Below are 22484 nucleotides of genomic sequence, written 5' to 3'. Positions count from 1 at the left end.
TTCTCTCGCTCTTGCAGCTAGCGATGACCTTGGAGGCACGTGCTCGTACTCGACTTCCGTTCGGCCCGTGATCTGCATCAAATCTGACGTCGTGTTGGGTCGGGCAAATATGCTTTCTGCGGATGCTGTTTATTCCAGTTGCATTCGGCCATGATCAGGCTCCTGGGCCCCTCTTTCTCTCGTTCCCTCCGCCATCTTCCCAAGCAGAATCGCACCGTACTATTTACTTTCCGCAGAATGGCCAGTAATGTAGCTGCAGCGGTCGGTAATGAAGCTGCTATCGTGCATTCATGTCTCTAACATCCGTATTTAGTTTGCTCTGAAAGACGAGGGTCTTCTCCAAACAAAAGGATACATTGCAGGCTCTTGGAGAGATGCAATAGATGGTTCAACCGTTTCGGTTACCAGTATGTCCAATGTTCGCGTCAACACGTAAACTCTATGATAACGCTGCTCTCTCAGACCCGGCTACTGGCAAGGAAATAGGTACTGTGCCCGAGATGGGCATGAAAGAGACGCAAGAGGCTATCACTGCAGCGCAGACTGCTTTCAAGTCGTGGAAAATGACAACGGCAAAGGCTAGTCCTGGCCGGATGATTGGTTCATTCATATGTTCTCACATTACTATATCCGATTCAATAGCAACGTCATGACTTACTCATGAAGCTGTATGCTCTCATACAAGAGCACTCTGATGACCTTTCACGGATTTTGGTGGGTCTCGTGGTCAGTCATTCTTTTATCTGTACTGAACTGATGCCGGTCCGAACCAGACGCTCGAAAATGGAAAGACCTTGGCCGATGCAAAGGTACACCAACTTTCATACCCGCGAACGTCGATTTATCTTGTCTAACTACTTAAATTAAACAATTTTCAGAGTGAAATCGCGTACAGTAACTCGTTTATAGAGGTACATTGGCTGATTTGCTTTATCTTTGCCGAGGCAACTGATTAATATTTTGCAGTGGTTCGGTACGCACACCTGGACTTGTCCTTTAAATTGCCGCTGACATTCTGAACTAAGCTGAGGAGGCTGTCCGCACATATGGAGGTGAATACTTCCGTCGTGATGCCTTATGTTGATTCTGAGCATTCTCAGAAACAATACCATCGCCGGTTCTCAGTGTTCGTAATGTAACACTGATGCAGCCCGTTGGTAAGTAATTTATTCGCATGTTACGAACTGGCCTTCAATTGAGCTACCACATATTTTTCACATATTTCGCAGGTGTTTGGTAAGAAAGCCTCGTATTGTCCTGAGGCAGGATGTTCACACATTGATAAAGTGCAATTCTAACACCCTGGAACTTCCCTTCGGCCATGGTAACATGATAGACAACCTGACTTTATAGAGACTAATGGTTTCACAGATCACGCGTAAACTAGGTGCAGCTCTTGCTGCAGGATGCACAGCAGTCGTAAAGCCTCCACCGGAGACTCCGTTCTCCGCCCTTGCTCTTACTGAAGTTCGTGTCACTTGTATAGCAATTGATAATGCTACTGAATTGATAATTAATGTGTACTGATAGCTTGCACGACGTGCCGGATTCCCCGATGGCGTCATCAACGTCGTCACGACTCTGAAGAATGTCGGCGACGTCGGCAAGACATTGTGTGAGAGCCCTGTCGTACGCAAGGTCACTTTCACTGGGTCAACGCAAGTGGCGAAACTGCTCTACGGCATGTCCGCCAGTACTATGAAAAAGTGAGTACTTGTGCCTTGATTTTTAGTGTCCTTATCTTATGCACTGCGAAGAATTTCGTTCGAGGCGGGAGGAAACTCGCCGTTCATTGTGTTTGATGACGCAGACATTGATGCTGCCGTAGAAGGTAAGCCTCTATAGAAACATGCGCCATTTCACCTCAACTAGTGTTTGATTAGGCGCTATCATCTGTAAATACCGTGCATCCGGTCAAACTTGCGTCTGCGCGAACAGGATCTACGTACACTCCTCCGTCTACGCCGAGTTCGCTTCTCGTCTTGCTGCTAGGGTCGCTACATTCAAGGTCGGCAACGGAATGGACAAAGAAACGTTCGTACTCGCATGACCTATTCAGTCATATTACTGATACCGCTTTGACTTTAGTACACACGGACCGCTCATTCACGATCGCGCCATCCAGAAAGTAGAAGCCCACGTCAACGACGCAGTAAGCCAAGGTGCACAAGTCCTCGTAGGTGGATCGCGAATCGAGGGTCCAGGCTCCTTCTTCGCCCCAACAGTCCTCTCAGACGTACCTCCACACGTCAGGCTCTCAAATGAAGAGACCTTTGGTCCAGTTGCGGCTCTCATCAAGTTTGAGACAGAGGAAGAAGTTCTGAAATTGGCGAATGATACTCCATATGGTTTGGCTGGGTACTTCTACTCTCGTGACGTTGGCCGTGTGTGGCGCGTTGCGGAGGCACTTGAGGTTGGGATGGTTGGTACGAATACGGGTCTTATTTCTCAAGCTACGATTCCTTTCGGAGGGATCAAGGAGAGTGGACTTGGTAAGTACCGTTTTCTGAGTTCTCAACGTGTAATGAGCAACTGATTGGCGCGATACAATAGGTCGTGAAGGGGCGCACGGCATTCAAGAGTACATGCAAACAAAATTCATCGCCTTTGGTGGCATTTGAAAAAGATGACGACTGGTTCTTCCAATGTAATTGTACGAATATATAACAAACTTCTTGGACAACAGTTATCTCTTGATATTCCGGGTGAAACTGGTATAACATCTCAATACGCTACTAGACATACAAGAAAGCAGGCAACACTGAGAACACTACTGGACCTCATGGAAACACTCAATAAAACAGTCAACATTTTCTCTATAAATTCTCGGAGAATCAAAGCTTGACCTGTGCACTGAGTTTGCCCTTTCCTTCCTCGACAACGGGATTGATCAAAGTGCCCATGTTGCCTCCGATCCAAACGCGCACATCATCGCCATGCTTGAGGAAGACAGGAGGTTTCCTTACGAAGCCCACGCCCTTTAATCCATGCCATACATTAATGACTCAGTAGCAAAAGAATAAAGATAGTCCATACCTTAGGTGTACCAGTCATGATGATCGAGCCTGGCTCAAGTGTCGTACCCTGCGATAAGAATGCTATCGTTTGTCGCACGTTGAAGATCTGATCACTGAATTACGCCTTTCGCTAAGAATACTCATGTTGATGTAGTAAGAGCAGAGACTCACGCAGTTGTCCCGTCCTGCATGGTTTGCCCATTTACGAATGTCTTGAGAGGAAGCTTCTGTGGGTCTGATACAGCTTTTGCTGAAACGATGCATGGTCCCACTGGAGTCGAGTTATCTGTTACGATATGCATGAGATAAACTTTCCGAATTTCACAAATTGGTAGTGCATACCAAAGCCCTTCGAGAAACCCCATTGTGAAACGGCCATTTGATGGAAACGGAAGGACATCTAAAGAGACGACCTCATCCACAGAATGTACATGCTAGATACTTGAGATAAACGCACATCATTGCCGACAGTGTATCCTAATACATAGTCCAAAGCATCTGCTTCTGAAACGTCCTTTGCCGGCTTGCCAATGACGATGGTTAACTCGACCTGGAGAGAAAATCAGGCGGACAATTAGTTACTCCAAGAAATAAATAAGTAATAATATTCTCACCTCATAATCCGGAAGATGTTTATTTACGGGTTGGGCGGCTTTGGGTACCAGAATGGGGGCTTCAGGTCCTATTAAAGAGGTCTTGGGCTTATAGAATAGAATCGGAGCTCTGCGGCAGGATAATTTCAACAATGGACCGGAGGTAGATTCTTTGTGAACCTACGCAGGTTTAGCCATTCCTGCCTCTGCCTACGAGGTTCGCTTAATATTAATTCTGAATTGTGTAACTTAGCAAACACGAACTGCATGATCGGAGTAGTTGAGTCCAAGGCATCGCACGAGTCCGATTTCGTCACGAGCGAGTGGGGAGAGGAGCTCTTGCACTGTCAATACGGTGTTGGAGACCTGCGAAGACGGGTCAAGCGCAGAGCCTATTATCTCGCGCGCTTGGATTGTCTTCTTTGCATTGTATGCTAAGCCGACTGCAGATAGTTGCATTCAGCTCTGCTGAGTTCTATTTATGTGAGGAATTTTTGACATACTATCAAGGTTCGGGTCAACTGGCTCGCCAATATGAACCATAGCCGTCTCTGCAGCAACGAATCGAATCAGACGAGTCCATGACTGTCAAAGCAAACGAGGTCAGGACGGTTGAATAAACTGAGGGGGTGAATCAACTTGCTGTTCGGATAGGTGCCATGATGGAGGGTGTGTGCGATAGGGAAGAGTCTGAGGAAGAGCGGGTCCATTGGATGCTCTCATCTCTTAAATACATGTGCCGTCATGAGATCGCACGGCCGGAAGACCGGTTGCCGTTGAGATTTGCGCGCCTCGGCTATCTTTCATGCTTGACCCGCGTCATCCGACAACTCTCAAAGCCAAAAACACATACCGAGGACATATGACGACAACATCACGCGGCGTTATTGCGGCAGGGCTGGTATCATCCTAGGTCCTACCAAGTTGTCTAAACATCTAAATTTACTCTAAACCTTTGGTTAATTCATAGTTTTAAAAATATATGAGTAGAAGGTGTCAACACAGGCACAGCATTTTTTTCAATATTAATTGCGCAAAGACTATTCTCATATCCTAGATCTACATGTGGCATTTTGTTGTAGAGCCATTCAGCCAGTGCAAGTAGAGAAGTACAATTTTCTGACTTCTCTTAGTAGAAATAAGTACAGTATACACAGAGAAATGAAGACAAACAAAAGGAAAGGAAAAGGCTAGAGAGTGAAACTAGGAAGACAATTCAACTATTTTAAATAATGAACCAAATGCTGGGAGGGTAGGAGGATGTACAGAGGAATACTGGATCAGAGAAACAATTTATAACGAATTGTATGTACGTGTTCAACATTTGAGAGTCTATAGAGAGTTTTCAAAATATTGACAATGCCTACCTGTTATTCATTCGTTCATTTAACGAGAAAATCTGTCACAAGGATCGTCACTATACTAGGAGAACAGATGTATGGATAGAACTACCTGATTGTGCTGCTGCAATTGCGTGTCGAGGCGTTGAGAAGTCGAAGTGAAAGACTTCACAACAGAAACAATTCCATTTAAATTTAGGGAAATCAGAGATCATGTGACCGTGTTGATCTAACCTGACACGACACGCTCTGATCGCGCGGGTGGCAGCCTCCCATCTTCAGCTCGTACAAAGATGCAACATTCCATCGAAAATGCATTAGACATAGTATGTTTGCTTGCATGCATCAATAAATAGATCTAATTTTTTGTTGCATAGCTTGTTTCACCTCGTTCGTCTATCGAGGTTCAAAAAGACGCACTCACAACGCTTGAGCGAACAATCGCTATACTTCTATTTGATGAGAAAGGGCGTCATGGACAAGGAAACATTGACGAGTTTCTACAGATACAAGACTCATTCCAGTATAATCGTACGTGACTACTACAATGTCCTCCGCAGACAGCTGACCATCCAGCTCATGATCAGTTGCATCTCGAATACATTGCTGGCTGGCATATCGAACTGAGGCTTTGAGCAAGCTCGGAGATCGAAAGACATGTAGTGGTATGTTATCTTATCTAAGACATCGTATCCTTCGCTTAATAAACTGCAGCGAGCGACAGCCAAGAAGAGTCCTCAGAGATTTCGTCGCTCGTCATCCAAGCATTGTCTCTGTTGCAGGGCGTCGCGCTGATGCATAGACCAAGTAAAGAGTTTTTGTGCAGAACGCACTCTCTAGAGGTGACTCAAGTAGTTTCTGCTTATTCAAGCCTTTCTCTGAGCAACACGAAAGGTTTTTATCGATCTCTTGGCCATTTGTCGGTCTGCAAGTGCTAGGCCGTTTGGCAATTCGACCAATATTTCGCCAACAAAGTCGGGATCAGTTGATCGTGCCTGGGATCCATCGTTGGCATCCGCAGTCTTGGATACGTTGTTATGTGTTCTGGTTGACGCACCCACGGCTCTCCGATGGTTCGAAGACGCAAAAGGGATAGAGCACGTTGTGAAGATACTCAAACGCCCTGCAATTCCGAAGGATGTCAGGTAAGTTGCTACAAAAATCAGTCACGAAGTAGCGGGAACGACAATACTGACGGATATCTAGGATAAAATGCCTTGAATTCTTGTATTTCTATCTCATGGATGAATCGGGATCTACGTTGAATAGTAGCCTTGAGGGCTCTTCGACTTCTGAGAGGCTCGCAAAAGTTGCATATTTTGACCACTCAAGGATTCCAACTGATTCGAGTTCTGGTTCGGGATCTTCAAAATCTTCGTCGGGATCTGCCTTCAGCTCATGGTCTCCTACACCCACACTTGCGGGCACGCCACCCATATCGCCGAAGAAACCTTCACGTGAACTTCCCCAGCCAAATGGACGTTTGGATATGCTTCGTAAAGAAGTTGATTTTGTGCCTCAGAGTCCCAAACGAGCCAAAGTTGCACAACTTAATGGAGGAATGCGTCGTCCGGGAACACCCCGACAGGCATCGCCAGTGAAAAATCTGAATGCGGATAGGAGGACCAAGCATCAACCTAGCCCAGTGGGGCGACTAGCATCAGAGGAAACGTTACTTTCGGAATCGGACGTCGAGTCCACTGTCTGTGGAGACAGGAGGTCGCTTTCCGTTGATGAAGGGACGGCGACGGACTCGCGGATACGAACGATAGAGGAGAAGAAAGCGATATTAGGACAGCTCCTCGGGAACGTTGACGCGCTTGTTGAAGGTGTAAAGAAAGCTGGAATTTGGGGGTTAGGTGAATAATTAATGTCGTTCGCCATCCCCAAGTTGAGGCTTCGAATTAGTGTTCATCACTTTTGATTCCGCGCTGTTTGAGCTTGGTATATTTATCTTGCACGATCTTATTTATTGGCATCTTAGGTTAGACCATCTTACTGTACTTCATAGGTGTATCACAGATTAATGGTAGTGTAGAATCCGATTGCCGCGGTCGTTTAAGCTGTAAGGAGCAGCAGGGAATCCGGTGACCGATGGAGCCGCGGGTCTTGCGGATAGACCGCGGCATCACCTAGGACTTGCGTCTTCGAGGATTGTCAAAGACGGTGTGTAAGTCGGTACGATTTTTGAGCATCTGCCCTCCGCATAGAGCGCATCGAAGAGTTCTTCGTAGTTATATAATGTCATGTATTTGCTCGTCATCGGCCCGTACATATACGCCTTAATCTTTCCGACTCTTTCGTGTTCTTTTGCTGATCGTGTGAAGGCGCGATTCGTATTGTACCTTAGTAACCGCCGAGAGTTGGACGGAGTAGCGAAAGCCGAGACCATCCAATTTATTGCATTAACCTTGGCGGTGTAGAGCTACGGCGTTTAAGAGTTGGTTTCCGACGTTTAGGTCTAAATCTCGGAAAGTACGCATACATATGATATAATACGTATTCTATCTATGAAAAGACCAGCATAAGGATCGAGAAACATAGCGTTGATTCATCGTTCGGCACGAGGCTCGATGGTTTTGCATTCAGGAACATTCCAAGCAGCAAAGAAACGAGTTACGTGAACACGTAGAGCATCAGTCGATTTCCCTAAAACATCATCGCCTTCAACCGGAACGAGCCTCTTTAGGTCACCCTGCTTTACACGACTGAATGGGGAGACATCTGGGTAAGGCAAGGCGAAGATCGTGAACCACTTCTTCCGACTCCTCCGACTCCGCTGTCATTGTAGTTGAAGGACTACGACGAGCAAGTGTTAGTAGACTAGGTAGTGCAATTTCGTGGTGTGTTTTTTTCGAGATTTTCCAGGCTAGCCTTTGATCGGCAAAAATGGCCCTGATTTACAAAATACTCAAAAATTCATTGGTTCGCAAAAGGCCGAGAAAAAAAGCCGTCCTTGAAAACACGGGACTGGGCTCAATCATCTGAATGCCCGAAGCACCGTTGACTGAAGTTGATTATGCACTAAACCATCAAGAAGTCCTGGAATAAAGTCGAAGAAGCCTTCCACCAGGCCGATGACCAAACCCTTATCACACACGCTTACAGACAAGACGACACTAATGAGATAGATGAACGAAATCGCAGGGAAAAAAAATGGTGTGATATTAACGGAGCGAAAATGGGTGGTGGGAGATGTATAACGGGTTTATCCAGTGTGAAGGGTTCGAAAGCAAAGCACGAATATATCTATATGCAATTAAGAGGAGTAGAAGCGCCACGCGAAGTAGGCAGCGAGGGCAGCGAGTGGGAGGAAGTAGCTGACACTAAAAGGGGTGAAGGTTGGGGGAACGGCGTTTGAGCTACTGGGGAACTCAATAGTGGGGACAAGTCTCACCTGGATGCAGCCTGAGCAGCTGGTGCAGCAGTGGAAGTCCTCTCGGTTTTGGTCGGAAGTGCCTAATCAGTTATGACGCCCAATTTATAAGGAATGTTGCTGACGTGGAGCAATACGAAGGACATACCGCTCCCTTCTCAAAGTCGCCAATGTACAGAGTCTGGAGAATCTCGCGCGCCTCATCAGAGTGACCGACGTCCTCGAACGCCTCCGTTGCATCCTTGCCTATGGATAATTTTAGACACGGTTCAGGGGCCCGGCGATTGGGGATGAAGTACACGTACCCGCTTCGGCCAGAATCACCTCGTCACCTCCGGGGTGCTAGATAACGCGACGTCAACGACGATAAGAAGCTGGCAGCCCTAATCAGAGCGGATTTACCTCGTCAATGAATTTTGACACAGAATAGACTGTATGAAACGTCAGCACAGGCCAAAGCATGCGTACGCGGAAAATGAAAAACGTTTTGGGGATACTAACCTTTTCCATGAAGAAGGACGTACAAGTTGTCCTTCTTCGTGTGCTCCTTGAGCTCGTCGAGGGTGATGATCTTTGTTTCAGACATTTTAAGCGAGCGGAACGGTTGGCGCTGTCAGTGAAGAGCGGAGGACGTGGTGAGAGTCCGACTTGAAGAAGGAATCATTCGATAGCAGCCAACCGTGGCATTTAAATTACGGGTACGGGTACTTTTAGCGTATTCTGCTGACTAAGCACAACTTGGATTCGGGTTTCACAAAAGCATGATCGCGTTGAAGAGCGGGAGAGTCTGACATTATTCCTTGAGGACTAATACATGGCTATATACTGCAATAGGGAATAAATTACAAAAATGTAGGCATTCGCGTTAGTACAAGGCGCCCACTAAACACTGGACGTCAAGCGTGGACGATGCTCATGTGATCTTCCACTTCGCCAGTAAAAGAGACGACTGCGAGGATGCCTGTGTCTCTAGGCAAAAGCGAGTGGATTGAGGAGAAGAAAAGAGGATGAATCGAAATATACAGCAACGTGTAGTTTTGATAAGTGAATGTTGGAATACAAAGTTTTTTTTTCGTTGACACGGAAAGTGGTGAAGATGACGAGAGTACAACACTGCGACTGCTTTTGTATAATTTTTCAAACTCCGACACGCGGCTGCGGGCTCGCCACGCGTCTTGCTGTGACACCACGCTCTGACCATCGTCGAGCCTCTCTCCTTCCAACACCCACCGCGCCTTCCGCTCACCCTAACAACATCACCCTGGCGTCTCGCCAGAACAATTGCCAGCATGGACTTCAGTGACGCTGCCGACCTCCTCGGCAACGATGAGATGCCTGTTCGACAACAGCGCTGGTGGAGCTTCCTACGAGTCTCATTTTATTTCATTTTATCCACCTCTGTGATAATTGCCGTTGCTCTCGCGTACGATTACGGTCGATCATGGCTTAGAAATTGGCGAGAATACAATCATAAAAAGTGAGCCCCTGATTGAACGGATTTTTCTTTGCTTTTCTCCGATGACGATCTGACCCGGATCACGCTAGGTCGGTCCGTCGAAAGTATGGCATCCCCGACAGTAACAACGAACCATTCAACGTCGCATATGCCAAGGCAGAGCAGAAGAGAAGAGAAGCGGCTCAGCGTTTGGCTCAGCAACAAGCATCATATCAGGCATCAAATAGAACCTCCGCTGCCTCGAATGTCCCGCCTGAAAGACAAGACGAGGCAAACCCTCCAGTAATGCGACGCCGCGTCGTTCCATCGACTTGTAAGTTGACTCTGTCTTGTCTTACCTCCTCTAAAGTTTAATTCGTTTTTAGCTGACGCAAGTAACGCGGAACGGTCTGAGGGTACTTCAAAGCCACGAACTGGGTAAGTTAGACCCTATTTAGTTGAAGGCGGGGGGTCTGACGGAGATTGCATGCATAGTTTATTCGAATCACGACAGGATGGCCCGTCAAGTTCATTTGTGAATGCACCTGGGTCTTTTCCACACACCGAGCCTTCCGCCGTCCCGAAGACAAACCCGGACGTGGCTGCGAACGACCACGCAGCACCACGATCTCGTCGCAAGCGCTCTTTGGAGAAGGAGAAAGAAGAAGAGGGGGAGTCATTAAAGAAGAAATCTCGCGATGGCGATATTGAGGAGGCTGATTTCGTTGCTCCTAACTCATCTATGGATGTGATCGAAGAAGAAAGTGCAAGCACTTCTCGTCCAAAAGCTTCCCGTGGTGCTAAACGGCAAGCGGGATCTGACGAAGATATTGCAAACCTTGGTTCGATGGGAAAGAAAGCCGGCAAGAGGGCCCGCAGGCGATCGAGAAAAGTACAAGATGTGTTCGACGCCGAAGAGGCAGATGAATTCATGGACCTTGAACATGTTACGAGAGGGAAAAAGAGGGATAGAGCCGAAGCTGGTTCAACCTTTGGTGGTGACGACGATTCTCCTGCTACTAGCCATAAGCGAAAGAACCGGAGACGAAAGCGCAAATCTAATGTCTCTGCGGAATCAGACTCCGCTTCTCGAACGCGTGGAACAAAGCGCACCTTTGAGGTCGAATCAACCTTGGGCAGTGACGATGAAGGTGATAGTATCGGTCGCTCTAGGTCGTCTAGGAAGCGCGGGAAGCGTACAGTTAACGATTCATACGATCTCTCGGATGTATCAATGGACGACTTACTACTAGACCCGTCATGCATGGGTAGAAAAATAGGCGAAGAATGGCATGCCAATGGAGAGACTTACAAGATTGGTCCTGACGGTCGTAGGCTACGACATGTCTTTCTTCGCAAGCGGAAATCGCGGTATAGCATGGTGAGAGCATTCATCACGATTTTGTGACATTGCTAATGTTCCTTTAGCCTGAAGATTCGCAACATCCTGATACTCAGGACCAGTTTGAGGTTTTCGTAGAGAAGTGGTTGAACGACGACGATTACAAGGCGGCTGTTGAGCGTGGCGATGTTTATATCCCAGACAAAGGTACTAAAGAGTCCAAGGTATGGTAAAAAGGATTTTCAGCTGTCTTTGTTACTCACGTACTTGTAGGGTTCTGACACGGTCACAAAAATCGGGAAACAACTACTGTGGTCTACTACTCAGAATGGCACGATGTCACTAAGACCGAGGACGGTTGGAGGCTCAGCTATTGCTGATGCTGGGGTTAATGGGAATCCCTTTGAACGCCCTTTGCAATCAAGTTATTCTAAACGTATACCTATTGGCGTAGACTCTACACTCCGATCCCCGACAGGGTCCCCTGTGATGCGTCAGTCGAAATCCTACTCCAAATGGGAGAAGCAGGATCTCGAAGCGGAAGCAATGGCAAAATTACGAAAGAGGCTCGAAGAGGAGAAAAAAGCAGCGTCTCCTGTACCCGCACCTATTCTCAAGAAGGTGTCCTTCCAGCTGCCCACTTCAACAGCAGAATCGTCTGGTTCAGCTCCGTCAATAACCAGCAGTTCTTCCGCCCCGGCTTCGATGCATGTTCCTTCGACACCTAACAAAACTGCAGAAAAAGCTGCAAAGCCCACGACAAGTAATCTGTTCACTCCTCCGCAAGCCAACGGTGATGCCAACAAGGTACCTCCTTTATCGATGATGGCGACGTCGTCAAGCGCACCAAGTCAGATCAAACCACCTACGATTACGCTTACCCCACCATCAAAGGAAACAACACAAAGCGCAGCAACGAAGCCGGCATTCGGCTTTCCCCCCGTCAGCGCCCAAACTACTGGAGTGCCACCAGACAAAAAGGAAACACCAGCGTCTGAATCGAAGTCCAATGAGCAAGCTTCTGCACCATCTGCCGCCCCTTCAATGCCAAATTTGTTTGGGCAAAAGGTACAGGGAACACCCAATGGGGCCGCATCCAGCCAGCCAGCTGCCAATTTGTTCGCAAAGCCTGCTGCTCCCTCGAATGTTTCGGCGAGTGATGGAACTTCTGGAGCTGCCCCAGTGTTCTCCTTCGGCATTAAGGGTGCCGCACAAGGCGAGAAGAAGACGGAGGCTCCATCACCGTTTTCTTTTGGAAAGCCAGCGGAAAAACCTGCTCCATCGGCATCTGGCGCTTCAAAGGAAACTGCAATTCCCAATGGTGGTAGTCCTTTTGGTTTCGGAGTGAGTACGGGGAACACGGGTCAGCCCGCGGCTACCACTGCAACCGCCCAAGGTCAAACGGCTTCTCCTTTCTCGTTGAATACTGCCGCGAATAAGCCGTCTGAGCCTTCTAACAAACCTGCAACTGCGCAGCCGCTTGCGGGTGTTAATGCTGCTACGGCACCGAAATTCAATTTCGGTTTCAGCTCAAAGCCCGCTGCTTCGGCCTCGCCAGCTCAGGTCCAGGCGTCGACGTCTGTTCCCAAGTCTGCAACATCGGTATCACCATTCTCCTTTGCCTCGAGTGTTGCTGCACAAAATGCAGCACCTGCTACTAATGCCCAATCCGCGTCAACACCTGCCTCAAGTTCGACCACTGCAGCTCCGAAATTCTCGTTTGGTACTCCCACGGGACAAACTTCATCAATGACGGCGACACCGAGCGCTGCTAGCGCCGGATCGGGAAGCAGCTCGGGTACAATGACGAATGCGCCTACTTCGAGCGGCGTGCCAGCATCGACAGGCTTCTCTTTCAACTTCGGAGGATCAAAGCCCGCAGGTTCGACCTCTACTTCTTCGCCATTTGGAGGTCAACCTGCTGCTTCTTCGCCATTTAGTACTCAATCTACCACGTCATCACCGTTCGCGGCTCAGCCAGCTAGCTCATCGTCGTTTGGGACACAACCAGCTGGTTCATCACCATTTGGTACCGCTGCAAAACCCGCCACTGCATCGCCATTTGGCACCACAGGGACAGCTTTCGGTGGTGCGGCTGGTACTTCGTCGACTTCGTCTCCGTTTGGTACCGCAGCGAAACCTCCAGGTGAAGCACCAAAGCCGTTGTTCGGCGCGGGTCAAAGCACAACATCTGGTATGACGACTTACTCTGCGCCGACGACAACAGAGAAGCAGGAGAACAAGCCTGCGTTCTCGTTCAACTTCGGTGGAGGTGCACCCGCTGCGTTCGGAGGTACTTCAGCTTCAGCGCCGAACGGGGCGAGCTCAGGCGGCGTTTTTGGAAGTACAGGGGCAAGTGGTACCTCCGCTCCTGCTGCTCCGACATTTTCGTTCGGTACTGGTGCAAAGCCTGCGAGTTCACCATTCGGTGCATCGGCTAGTAACATGAACACGAACATGGATACGAGTAACAACAATACCAGCACACCGAATACGACGAATGCGAACGTTTTTGGCTCTTCTTCAACTGGATCGTCTGTGTTTGGCGCTCAGAAGTGAACATGTTGCTGTCCATCCATCAATCGTACATAATGATTCTCTCCGCCTCTTCGCATATAAAACAACTCTTTGGGTTAAAGCATGTACCACTCTCCTCTCTTCCTCGATCTCCATACCATTTCCCATCTGCATCTATCTGTATTCTTTGTACACTACATTTAGTCGTTAGTAGTCAGTCCTCTTCATCCGCGCATCTCAAGCACAAAATCGCATATTTTTTCTCTTTTTCATTCATCAAAGACAGCATCTTTCTTTCTTTCTTTCTTTCTTTCTTGTGTCGTTTACTGATTACTCTTACTCTTATTTTTTCGCTTTGCTAGTTAGTTGGATTTTCACGGATTTTTCTTCTCTCTTGTTTCTTTTTATCTGCATTTATATACAGATTCAGTGCACTGATCGCACTTCATAAAAAACACTGTGTGTGATGAGACAGACACGTCTGATGCAAACCGAATAAGCAGTTCAGGTAAGGAAGTGCAACTATTGCCAGCTTGTAAACTCGTAAACTTGTCCAACCTCCGCACAGCACAAGACATCCAAGACTAAACATTTATATTATATTACCTTAATTAACAAAAACTATGTAACTATCCGGTGTCCGTGTAAATATGAAATGCCAATCCAATCTATGTATCATGCAATCATACCAAGGAAAAAATGCACATATTATACAATATTAACCCGCAGATTATACTGTCGAGTTGCTTGCAATCCAAGAAAAGTAAAGAGAATCAAGAACGAGAGAAGGAAAATAACGTAACACCTACTCAACCAAACAGCGTTTACCACTTCTTCGAGTCTTCAATTCTTCCCGCTTTGAGAAGACTTATTATTATTATTCAAAACGACCTTCGGACCCTTCCGCGCCAGGGTGAACACAAACACGACGATCACAGCTGCGAAGTACATCCAGAGCCAGAGCTCGAAAACGAGTCGATGGAGCTTTCCTAGAGGGTTCTGCTGCTGTTCTTCTGGTTCTTTTTGTTCGGACTGCGAGTCTGTATCATGTCCTTGTGCAACAGGAGTGGTGGGTGAAGACGTTAGGGAGTCCGGGACCAATGTTTGTTGATGACCACTCCCATTCTGAATCTCTCGACGAAGCGAAAAGGACGGAGCCGTCACCGCCGCCATTGACGTTGTCGCACCAAATACCGTGCTACTCTTCGCCCGTCTCAAGCTCGGATACTTAACCCGTTCATCCAAAGTCAACTGCTCTCTCGACTCTCTCCTCCGCTGTAACCTTGAGCTACTCCTCGGACTCGGGAAAATCGGGACTGGTGGCTGCAAAGACGATGATGGAGAAGATGGGACGCTCGGAAGGGATGAAGTCGTCTCGGTGCTGTTTAGTAACTCCATGATACTCTTTGATCGTACATGCCCGAGTCCAGGAGCTGGGTGCAAGCCATCTAGTTGTAGACCCAACTCACTGCCGAGAGATTGTACATGGCTTCCTTCTGCATCCGAGTCAACTTGCGTGCCATCGCTGCTTGAAAAGTCGTGAGGGAAGACTAGTCGTGGCTCCGACAGATGATCACTGGAAGAAATATCATGGACAAGAGAAGTAGGAGGCGTTGACGTCAACGTAGGTGCGTCCAGCAACGTGCTCTCGTCAAACAGTCCAAGAACCGTCTTGCGTGCCTTAAGATGCCTGTCAGCGAGGCATGGACCAGCGTCTACAGACGCAAAATCCTCAGAAGACGGGAAGCTATCCATCGACCTAAACTTCCGCAGCCAGACACTGTGTCGCGCAGAACCCGAACCGAAGTCCATCGAACTCTTTCGGCCCACCGACCTCAGACGTACAGAGATCTTCGGCGAAGTCTGGAGCTCACTCGGCTCGTTATCGTGTGCCTCACCAGACACATCTTCCTCCTCTTCTACTTCATTGTTGACAACCTCAAGTTCAACATCGATATCTCCGTCAACCTCATCGCTAATAAACTCGCACAAGCGACGCACGCTCTCGCTTTCAGTCTGCGCTTCCTTTAACCGCAAGCTAGCTTTTAGATGATTCGCAGCAAGCTGCGTATTCGTCTCCTCAAGTTCCCGAATCTTAAGCAGTAGTTGGGAAACAAGCGCCTGCTCACGAGAAGTCGTGCCGATTGTCGAAGTGGCAGACGGAGGAATGGAGGCCGTCGAAGGTGATTCGATGGGCATCACCTTTGAAATCGCATCGTCATCCTTCGCGGTTGGAATCTTGTCAAGAGACGTATGTATGGAGAGAGATGGAGTCGACTTGTTTCGCGTGATAAAATTGGACGTGAACGGCAGTCCAGGCGTAAGATTGTCAGGCGCGAAGTTCTTCGGCTGTTCGGCCTTCTCGCTCTGCTCCCAAGGACGCGTCTTCGCTTTGAGTTCGCGTACTTTCGCTTCACGGCTGAGTCGCTTATACAACTTGACAACCTGGTCATTAAGTCCTGAAGGTACCTGCGGCGCGTTCTGTATGGTCTCTTCGAGACGTTCACTCTCTGCACGAGCGCTTTCTAGTTCGCGTTGCAGGCAGTCGATCTCTGCTTCGAGATTACGAAGGCGACGCTTGCCTGTCTGTTCTGCGCGAGAAGCTTCAGCTTCCAGGTCAGCAAGTTTTGCAAGAAGTTCAGCGTTTTGGTCTGCCAGAACAGCAAGCTCAGCGGGAGTGGTAGAAACGCGCCGCGCGTGTCCTGGTCTGCGACGCACGGAGCCGGGGTTTGGAGATAGTAGCGGCGAGCTAATGGAGGGAGTTCGGCTGTGGGAGGGAGAAATGAGAGGTCGGGAGTAAAAAGACGGCGATAATAGAGGCGAGCTAGGTTGTGAAGACGGGAGACGTGCAATGAGTGTATCATTTCGTTTTTTAAGAACTGCATTGTTTTCTGCAAGTGTTTTGCATGTTTCCGAGGTCAAGTCCAACTCTATTCCAGTAATTTATTCAATTAATGAGTAATGCCACCCGAAACAAGTGAGAGAACAGCATTACCTCGTTCTCTCTCTTTAATCGCATTACTCGCACGTCGAAGGAGCTCCTCAAGCTCTTCTTTCGACTTTTCCTGGACTTCATCTTCATGAAGATCAGTGAGTTGGATGAGCTGGGAAGTGGCAGCGATAGGCGAGCCGAGGAGAGTTGGCATCGGTGGCAGAACGTTGGCAGCGAAGGGAGCATAGGGAGGTGGAGAGCGCCAGTCGCGCGTTTGCGAGGACGAGCGACGCATCTTTGCTGGTGGACGTGGTCGAGGAGTTAACTGGGTGTTTGAGGCGAGCATTGGACGCGACAGGAGGAGATGTGGAGCGCGATTGAAGATGGGACGGGCTTGTTTATGAAATGCGAAATTGCCGTGTGGAGGCTGGTTGGCGAGGCGAGGAACACGGATGATCGACGCGGAAAAACACGCGACATCCGAACGTACGCGTGCAGACCTGTCTGCCACACTCAATCGCAGTTCGTCCCAGTGTACATGCGTTGTAATTCCACATTGACCACATTGATCGCGACGAACGCGCGGGGGAGCTCTGGACAGTGTCGGCGTCCACGGCGAACAGGGGAAACACGCACTGCAAGTCAGGAAAGAAGATGATGCTTATGCTCCGCGAAGCAGACGTCATGCCCTACGTTCTATTTCAGTTCACTCAGATCAGCCATCTCTCCAGGACCTATCTTCCCTTGCTGGTTAGCCATTCACCATGAAGGTATGTGTTAAGCACTCTCCATGTCTACCTAAGCTAACATTCCTGACAGGAGCCGACACGCGAACAGCAAGAAGAACAACAACGCGCCGTCATCACTGGTGGCGTCAAAGGCTTCCTAGGTGGTCTCAGCGTCGCCCTCCCCCTCTCCTACATCCTCCACCGTCGCTGGCCCTATTACCGTAGCCTCCAACCGTCCCTAAAAGCATTCGGCGTCATCCTCGTCGCCGTTCCTTCCTTCGTCATCTCTGCCGAACGTGCTGGTCTTGCATATGAAAGACGGCGCTGGGATGATGTCGGTGCGCATGAGATTGATGTTATCAAAGCGAGGGAACACGCGAGATGGCAAGCTATGAGTGCGAAGGATCGGTTCTCGGACTTTGCGAGACGTCATCCGTTTAGTCTTATCACTGGAACCTGGGCGACGAGTATGGTTGGGATATATGCGTGGGTGTCGAGAGATCCGTCAGTATTCTTATTCCCTCATTGGAAGATCTTGAATACCGTTGACATTCCAATGTAGGCTTGCAACGCCTTTAATGAAGGTAATAACACTTCCAATTTGTTGTATGCATTATGCTAACAGTTCATATTGTAGATAACTCAAACACGTGTCTGGGTCAGTCCAACCTGACTATATGCCTCCTCTTCCATTGCCCACATTCTAATCTAATCGTTCATTGAAAGGCACAAGGCATCACGCTAGGTATCATAATAACCGCAGCCGTACTCACACACGGACGTTCAGAAGTCCATCACGTCGACCACTCATGGCGAGAGATCCTCGACCGTGAAGCAGAGGAAGCAAAGGCAAAGACATCAAAAAAAGTTTAATCCGGGCGGTGGGACACACATTTCAGCATTCAGGTTCAGAAGTGTAGAGTGTTTATGTACATGTACGTATAGTCTACAGTACAGGGAATGGAAATACGGAGGCTAAGAGTCGGGACTAGACGACCTAGACTCGGCATGAAAGAACATCCCTATTGTGAAATGAAGTGCTCTGAATGTCACCATTAGATGTTACAATCACAATGTCTAGTTCATTCCGACATTGCACTTATAACACCTTGGTACAATCCTCTGAGCGTGACATTGCTCGGCTTGAACAAAGTTGGTAAGGGTGCTTATAAAGTACAGTAGATATTCGGAGATTGAGAGTCAAGGCTAAACGACCTGGAACTGGCATACTGTAAAGGAGTGCCACTATTATAAAATGAAGAGCTCTGAATGTCACTGTTAGATGATTACAAAACCCAGTTCATCCCAGACTTCGTAATAGCGACAACCTGGTGAGATTCAAAGCACGACATTGTTAAGCTTGGACAAAATGAGAGAAACATATGTAAGGATGAAATAGTTTCCAAACTATCAAATTGTTCAAGAAGAGACAGTATAATGAAAGTTGCTCCAGCAAGAATTTAGTTATTCTCAGATCAAGAAGAGACACTTTGACCCACTGGAGATTAACAACAGTGTTTTAATTCACGCAAACACTCCCGGAATGAGGGAACTCTCAAGCAAATTGAAACACCATCAAGAAGTGGACCATGGACAAATGGAAGTGATAGGATCAGCTCGACTCGAAGCGGAAGATATCGAGACGACTTGAAACCGACCGTCCACGGTCTTATGTAGGTCTAGGAGGCCCTTGTTGAAATCATTGGGGTACGGAACAAAAAGGCTTTACGCTACGATTGGAGGCACAACACATGTCTGCACGTGACTTATTTTCAGACTGACCAATCAATCCGGTTGGTGCCGCGGCCTGCTTTGCGAAATTCGAATTCCTCAATTTGCACACGCACTTACCCGACTTGCTCCGGAACCCATGGCCTATATTATTCCCGCCTCGTCTCGCCGACGTCCAGCACATACCCCGCCTACCGCCCTCACCGTCCAATCATGAAGGTCAGTGGGCATCATAATACTACTTTACTACTTTAAAGTCCTTTGTTTTGACCTTCGTTTGATTTATGCTTGTAGCTCGTCACGAAAGAAGACCTTGAGAACCATGGCAAGGCTACAATCCAAGGCATGGTCGAAGGTTTCCTCGGCGGTCTAGCAGCCAGCACAGCAGGTTTCTACTACCTGAACAGACGAATGCCATACTACCGTTCTCTCCCAGTAACGATCAAAACTCTCGGCTTCGTACTCGTCATCGCACCCGCCGTCGCTGCCCAAGCCGAGCGACGCGGCTTGCAATATGATATGGAGAACCATTGGGATAGTGCAGGGAAAGTAGAGATGGAGAGAGAGGAAGCGGAAGAGGAGAAGAGGTGGAATGCGTTGACGCCGGGACAGAAGATGGGCGATTGGGCGTTGAGGCATAGGTGGCATTTGTTCGTTGCTGGATGGGCGGCGAGTATGGGTGCCTCGTGGATGATCTTGAGAAGAAATAAGACGCAGACCTTTGCGCAGAAGATTGTCCAGGCTCGTGTATATGTACGTTCACTGCCTTATCCCCATGGTCCATTATTCGTTGACTGATAATTGGATTGGATCGCTAGGCACAAGGCATTGCACTCACGGGTCTGTTAGCTGGTGCTGCATTATCGCAGATGCAACCCGAGGAAGTAAAGAAGGAGAGTAGAGCCGACCATTCTTGGGCACGCTTGGTACATATCTTTCACTCATAATTATTCACTGCCGCTAACGCTTCTTGACATTGCAGCTCGAACAGCAAGAACGAGAAGCCGAAGCAATAAAACAAACAGCACACGCTTAGATACCTAGATGCCCTACCCTACCCTTACTTCGCATCCTCACGCTTTATATATTCTACACCTATTACGCACTCTACACATACATCTCCTAGATGACCGGACTCGGGACTCTTTCTTGGATAGAAGGGTTTTATAGAGTTTAGACGGCCGTCCCATCTCCATTGCCATTGGATGTACTTTACGCTAGGAAAATGTACCATAATTACTGCATCCCGTCCACACGCCTATATATCTGCATGCTTTGTCATTTATCGCTCTACAAGTTTCAATAATTTTGAGCGTGAGGGAAAGATCAGACACGCCGATCAGACGTCGATCACTCGAGCCTCTGTTCAAAACTTTTGAAGAAGTTGTTCTGGCGCATATTCTGTCAACCTTAGCACACTATGGCTGCTGCTGCTACCTCCTCTCCTTCTTCGTCTTTGGCCGCATCCTCCTCATCCTCTGTATCTTCAAGCTCAGACTCTGAACCAGAAACAAAGAATAAACTTAAGAGGAAATATGCCGGGTCGGATTCAGACTCGGACTCAGAGGTGGATTCAGATGATGTTGAAGGGCACGAAGATGAAAGTGCAGACTCAGACTCGGGTTTGGATTCGGATGCCGACACTTCAAAGACGAATAAACAGAAGTTAAAGAACCTTGCAAATGAAGCTAATAGGAAACGACAGCCGGACGAAGATGCAGACATGGACGTAGACGAACAGGAAGGGGAAGGTCAAATCCTCTCACATAAAGAACAACGTCGACTCCGAAAGAAACAAAAACAACTCGCTGAACAAAACGAAAATGACGCGCCTTCCAAAACAACAAAGAAAGCAAAACAAGAGAAAGAGAAGGGAAAGGATGGCCCGAGGCGGCAAAACTCCATCTGGGTAGGCAACCTCGCCTTCCGCACCACACCCGATGCATTGCGCACGTTTTTCGCTGATGCGGGCGAGGTGACGCGCGTGAATATGCCTATGAAGGCTGGGAGTGGCGGGAAGGAGAAGGTTAACAGGGGGTATGTTCGCTTCGTTTTCTTATTAGTGTTAATACGATTTACTGACTTGATTTTTGCTTTTATTTCGAAGGTTCGCGTATGTGGATTTCTCGACTCCCGAGGCGAAGATTATTGCTATTACACTTTCGGAGAAGAACCTCGATGGACGAAGGTTGTTAATTAAAGATGGTGAGTTCTTAACTACATATCCTCACTTTCATAATAGTAGACTGTCTAACAATCAAAATAATTCACTACCTTTCCTACAGGCGATGACTTTGCCGGCCGACCCACTTCAACTTCAAGTCCCATAGATCCCTCCAACACAAACAACAATCCAGCATCCTCAACGAATCCCAATCAAAACAGTGACCCAACAGCGACAGGCCACTCAAAAACAGTCCAAAAGATCCTCAGCGCACAAAAACAACCACCCTGTCCATGTCTCTTCCTCGGGAACCTAGGGTTTGAAGCGACGCCTGAAGGGATACGCGAGATGTTTGAGGGACATGCGAGGACGCTTGCTGAGTTGCAGAGGGCTAAGGAGAAGAAGGCTAAGGAGAAGGCAAAGGGGAGGAGGGGGAAAGGAGGAGGGAAGGATGATGATCTTCTGGGCGTTGAGAATGATAATGAGAATGACGGGAGTGATGAGGAAGACGGTGAAGGAGGGGAGAACGTTGAAGTCGATGTAGGGATTAAGAAAGTTCGGATGGGGACATTTGAGGATAGTGGAATGTGTAAAGGGTTCGTCCATCTCTCCTCATCTCACGCCCAATACCACATCACACTGACTTTCCTCTGTCCCCTTGAAATACAAATAACGTCGAAAAAAATCCAGATTCGCTTTCGTAGACTTCACCTCAACCCAACACGCCACCTCCGCACTCACCAACCCGCGTAACCACTTCCTCGACGGACGTGCGCTCGTGGTGGAGTACGCTTCGCCCGATGCAGCGAGGAGGGGCGGGTATCGCGAAAAGTCGAATCCGAATTCTGTGTTTGGGAAGAAGAAAGCACCAAAGAGGGGTGGAGAGAACAAATACGGGGTGAAGAAAAAGGAGAAGCGGAAGAGGGAGGCTGCTGAGAACGAAGACGAGAATGTGGACGAAGACAGAGAAGGAGTGAGGGACGAAACTGCTCGCATCGAGGACCCGCCAGTACCAAAAGCAAAACACCAACGAACCACGACCGACAATAAAGAAGACAGAAAGTGGAATTCGAAAATGAAATCAAAACCAACTAAACGACCTAAACCCGGTGCGGCACTTGCACTTGCCCAACGCGAGAAATACGCGATCGTTCCGAGTGAGGGGACTCGATTGAAGTTTAGTTAACCTCCTTTATGTTTCGTTCCTTTCGTTTCCCTTTGTCGCAGTGTTTTCTCGTACTTTTTAAATTTGTCTTCGTTGAAGTACCGTTTTGTGCATACAAGAATAACAATTTCTCAGTAGTTACTC

The 22484-nt window shown here is 48.2% G+C and overlaps 8 protein-coding genes across 8 annotated transcripts; 6 read left to right on the top strand and 2 right to left on the bottom strand.

Moving 5' to 3' along the window:
• Window positions 1–150: 150 nt before the first annotated feature.
• Window positions 151–4294, top strand: FOMMEDRAFT_147637 (succinate-semialdehyde dehydrogenase; the record flags this gene model as incomplete). Its single annotated transcript, XM_007268168.1, has 26 exons — window positions 151–261; window positions 314–407; window positions 463–578; window positions 643–714; window positions 774–809; window positions 879–911; window positions 967–973; window positions 1026–1052; window positions 1101–1157; window positions 1230–1236; window positions 1288–1324; window positions 1372–1467; window positions 1531–1706; window positions 1758–1831; window positions 1884–2034; window positions 2089–2492; window positions 2554–2978; window positions 3037–3130; window positions 3189–3303; window positions 3360–3417; window positions 3475–3567; window positions 3632–3740; window positions 3795–3820; window positions 3875–4053; window positions 4114–4195; window positions 4254–4294. 17 exons carry the CDS (start codon window positions 151–153, stop codon window positions 2619–2621), a joined length of 1566 nt encoding a protein of 521 aa, XP_007268230.1. The 3' UTR covers window positions 2622–2978; window positions 3037–3130; window positions 3189–3303; window positions 3360–3417; window positions 3475–3567; window positions 3632–3740; window positions 3795–3820; window positions 3875–4053; window positions 4114–4195; window positions 4254–4294.
• A 949-nt stretch (window positions 4295–5243) lies between these two features.
• Window positions 5244–6817, top strand: FOMMEDRAFT_158069 (uncharacterized protein; the record flags this gene model as incomplete). The annotated part of the gene is made up of 6 exons (XM_007268167.1): window positions 5244–5276; window positions 5328–5481; window positions 5538–5615; window positions 5665–5792; window positions 5845–6095; window positions 6157–6817. 6 exons carry the CDS (start codon window positions 5244–5246, stop codon window positions 6815–6817), a joined length of 1305 nt encoding a protein of 434 aa, XP_007268229.1.
• A 261-nt stretch (window positions 6818–7078) lies between these two features.
• FOMMEDRAFT_158068 (uncharacterized protein) lies at window positions 7079–7736 on the bottom strand (the record flags this gene model as incomplete). Its single annotated transcript, XM_007268166.1, has 4 exons — window positions 7079–7375; window positions 7436–7458; window positions 7516–7599; window positions 7655–7736. The coding sequence occupies 4 exons, from the start codon at window positions 7734–7736 to the stop codon at window positions 7079–7081; spliced, it is 486 nt and encodes a 161-aa protein (XP_007268228.1).
• A 266-nt stretch (window positions 7737–8002) lies between these two features.
• On the bottom strand, window positions 8003–8990 carry FOMMEDRAFT_110394 (cytochrome b5). The gene is made up of 6 exons (XM_007268165.1): window positions 8828–8990; window positions 8729–8757; window positions 8632–8668; window positions 8475–8572; window positions 8348–8409; window positions 8003–8276 (listed from the first exon to the last, which is right to left on the bottom strand). Exons 1-6 carry the CDS (start codon window positions 8910–8912, stop codon window positions 8210–8212), a joined length of 378 nt encoding a protein of 125 aa, XP_007268227.1. The 5' UTR covers window positions 8913–8990; the 3' UTR covers window positions 8003–8209.
• Window positions 8991–9562: 572 nt separating this feature from the next.
• FOMMEDRAFT_21422 (uncharacterized protein) lies at window positions 9563–13881 on the top strand. Its single transcript, XM_007268164.1, has 6 exons — window positions 9563–9803; window positions 9872–10095; window positions 10148–10199; window positions 10257–11142; window positions 11190–11327; window positions 11377–13881. Exons 1-6 carry the CDS (start codon window positions 9616–9618, stop codon window positions 13660–13662), a joined length of 3774 nt encoding a protein of 1257 aa, XP_007268226.1. The 5' UTR covers window positions 9563–9615; the 3' UTR covers window positions 13663–13881.
• A 3386-nt stretch (window positions 13882–17267) lies between these two features.
• FOMMEDRAFT_21421 (uncharacterized protein) lies at window positions 17268–18294 on the top strand. The gene is made up of 5 exons (XM_007268163.1): window positions 17268–17322; window positions 17372–17784; window positions 17843–17864; window positions 17918–17938; window positions 18007–18294. Exons 1-5 carry the CDS (start codon window positions 17317–17319, stop codon window positions 18151–18153), a joined length of 609 nt encoding a protein of 202 aa, XP_007268225.1. The 5' UTR covers window positions 17268–17316; the 3' UTR covers window positions 18154–18294.
• Window positions 18295–19191: 897 nt separating this feature from the next.
• On the top strand, window positions 19192–20298 carry FOMMEDRAFT_21419 (uncharacterized protein). The gene is made up of 4 exons (XM_007268162.1): window positions 19192–19230; window positions 19306–19764; window positions 19830–19937; window positions 19994–20298. The coding sequence occupies exons 1-4, from the start codon at window positions 19225–19227 to the stop codon at window positions 20045–20047; spliced, it is 627 nt and encodes a 208-aa protein (XP_007268224.1). The 5' UTR covers window positions 19192–19224; the 3' UTR covers window positions 20048–20298.
• A 133-nt stretch (window positions 20299–20431) lies between these two features.
• On the top strand, window positions 20432–22361 carry FOMMEDRAFT_29740 (RNA-binding domain-containing protein; the record flags this gene model as incomplete). Its single annotated transcript, XM_007268161.1, has 4 exons — window positions 20432–21048; window positions 21119–21216; window positions 21297–21771; window positions 21866–22361. 4 exons carry the CDS (start codon window positions 20432–20434, stop codon window positions 22359–22361), a joined length of 1686 nt encoding a protein of 561 aa, XP_007268223.1.
• Between the last annotated feature and the right edge of the window lie 123 nt (window positions 22362–22484).

This window comes from Fomitiporia mediterranea (genome assembly GCF_000271605.1).
Source record: "Fomitiporia mediterranea MF3/22 unplaced genomic scaffold FOMMEscaffold_8, whole genome shotgun sequence".
Lineage (NCBI taxonomy): Eukaryota > Fungi > Basidiomycota > Agaricomycetes > Hymenochaetales > Hymenochaetaceae > Fomitiporia > Fomitiporia mediterranea.
The sequence above is the reverse complement of the archived record's forward strand: the minus strand, read 5'-3'. Positions and strand labels throughout refer to the sequence as shown.

Bases quoted from the DNA above. Each gene is read 5' to 3' on its own strand.
- FOMMEDRAFT_110394 (XM_007268165.1), bottom strand. From the start codon at position 8,912: ATGTCTGAAACAAAGATCATCACCCTCGACGAGCTCAAGGAGCACACG. The intron at 8,669-8,728 runs GTAAATCCGCTC...CGCGTTATCTAG, and splicing joins TGTCAAAATTCATTGACGAG to CACCCCGGAGGTGACGAGGT. The intron at 8,277-8,347 runs GTGAGACTTGTC...CACCCCTTTTAG, and splicing joins GCTGCTCAGGCTGCATCCAG to TGTCAGCTACTTCCTCCCAC.
- FOMMEDRAFT_21422 (XM_007268164.1), top strand. From the start codon at position 9,616: ATGGACTTCAGTGACGCTGCCGACCTCCTCGGCAACGATGAGATGCCT. The intron at 10,096-10,147 runs GTAAGTTGACTC...ATTCGTTTTTAG, and splicing joins CCGCGTCGTTCCATCGACTT to CTGACGCAAGTAACGCGGAA. The intron at 11,328-11,376 runs GTATGGTAAAAA...ACGTACTTGTAG, and splicing joins AAGGTACTAAAGAGTCCAAG to GGTTCTGACACGGTCACAAA.
- FOMMEDRAFT_21421 (XM_007268163.1), top strand. The intron at 17,865-17,917 runs GTAATAACACTT...TTCATATTGTAG, and splicing joins TTGCAACGCCTTTAATGAAG to ATAACTCAAACACGTGTCTG. The intron at 17,939-18,006 runs GTCAGTCCAACC...GTTCATTGAAAG, and splicing joins TAACTCAAACACGTGTCTGG to GCACAAGGCATCACGCTAGG.
- FOMMEDRAFT_21419 (XM_007268162.1), top strand. The intron at 19,765-19,829 runs GTACGTTCACTG...TTGGATCGCTAG, and splicing joins TTGTCCAGGCTCGTGTATAT to GCACAAGGCATTGCACTCAC. The intron at 19,938-19,993 runs GTACATATCTTT...TTGACATTGCAG, and splicing joins ACCATTCTTGGGCACGCTTG to CTCGAACAGCAAGAACGAGA.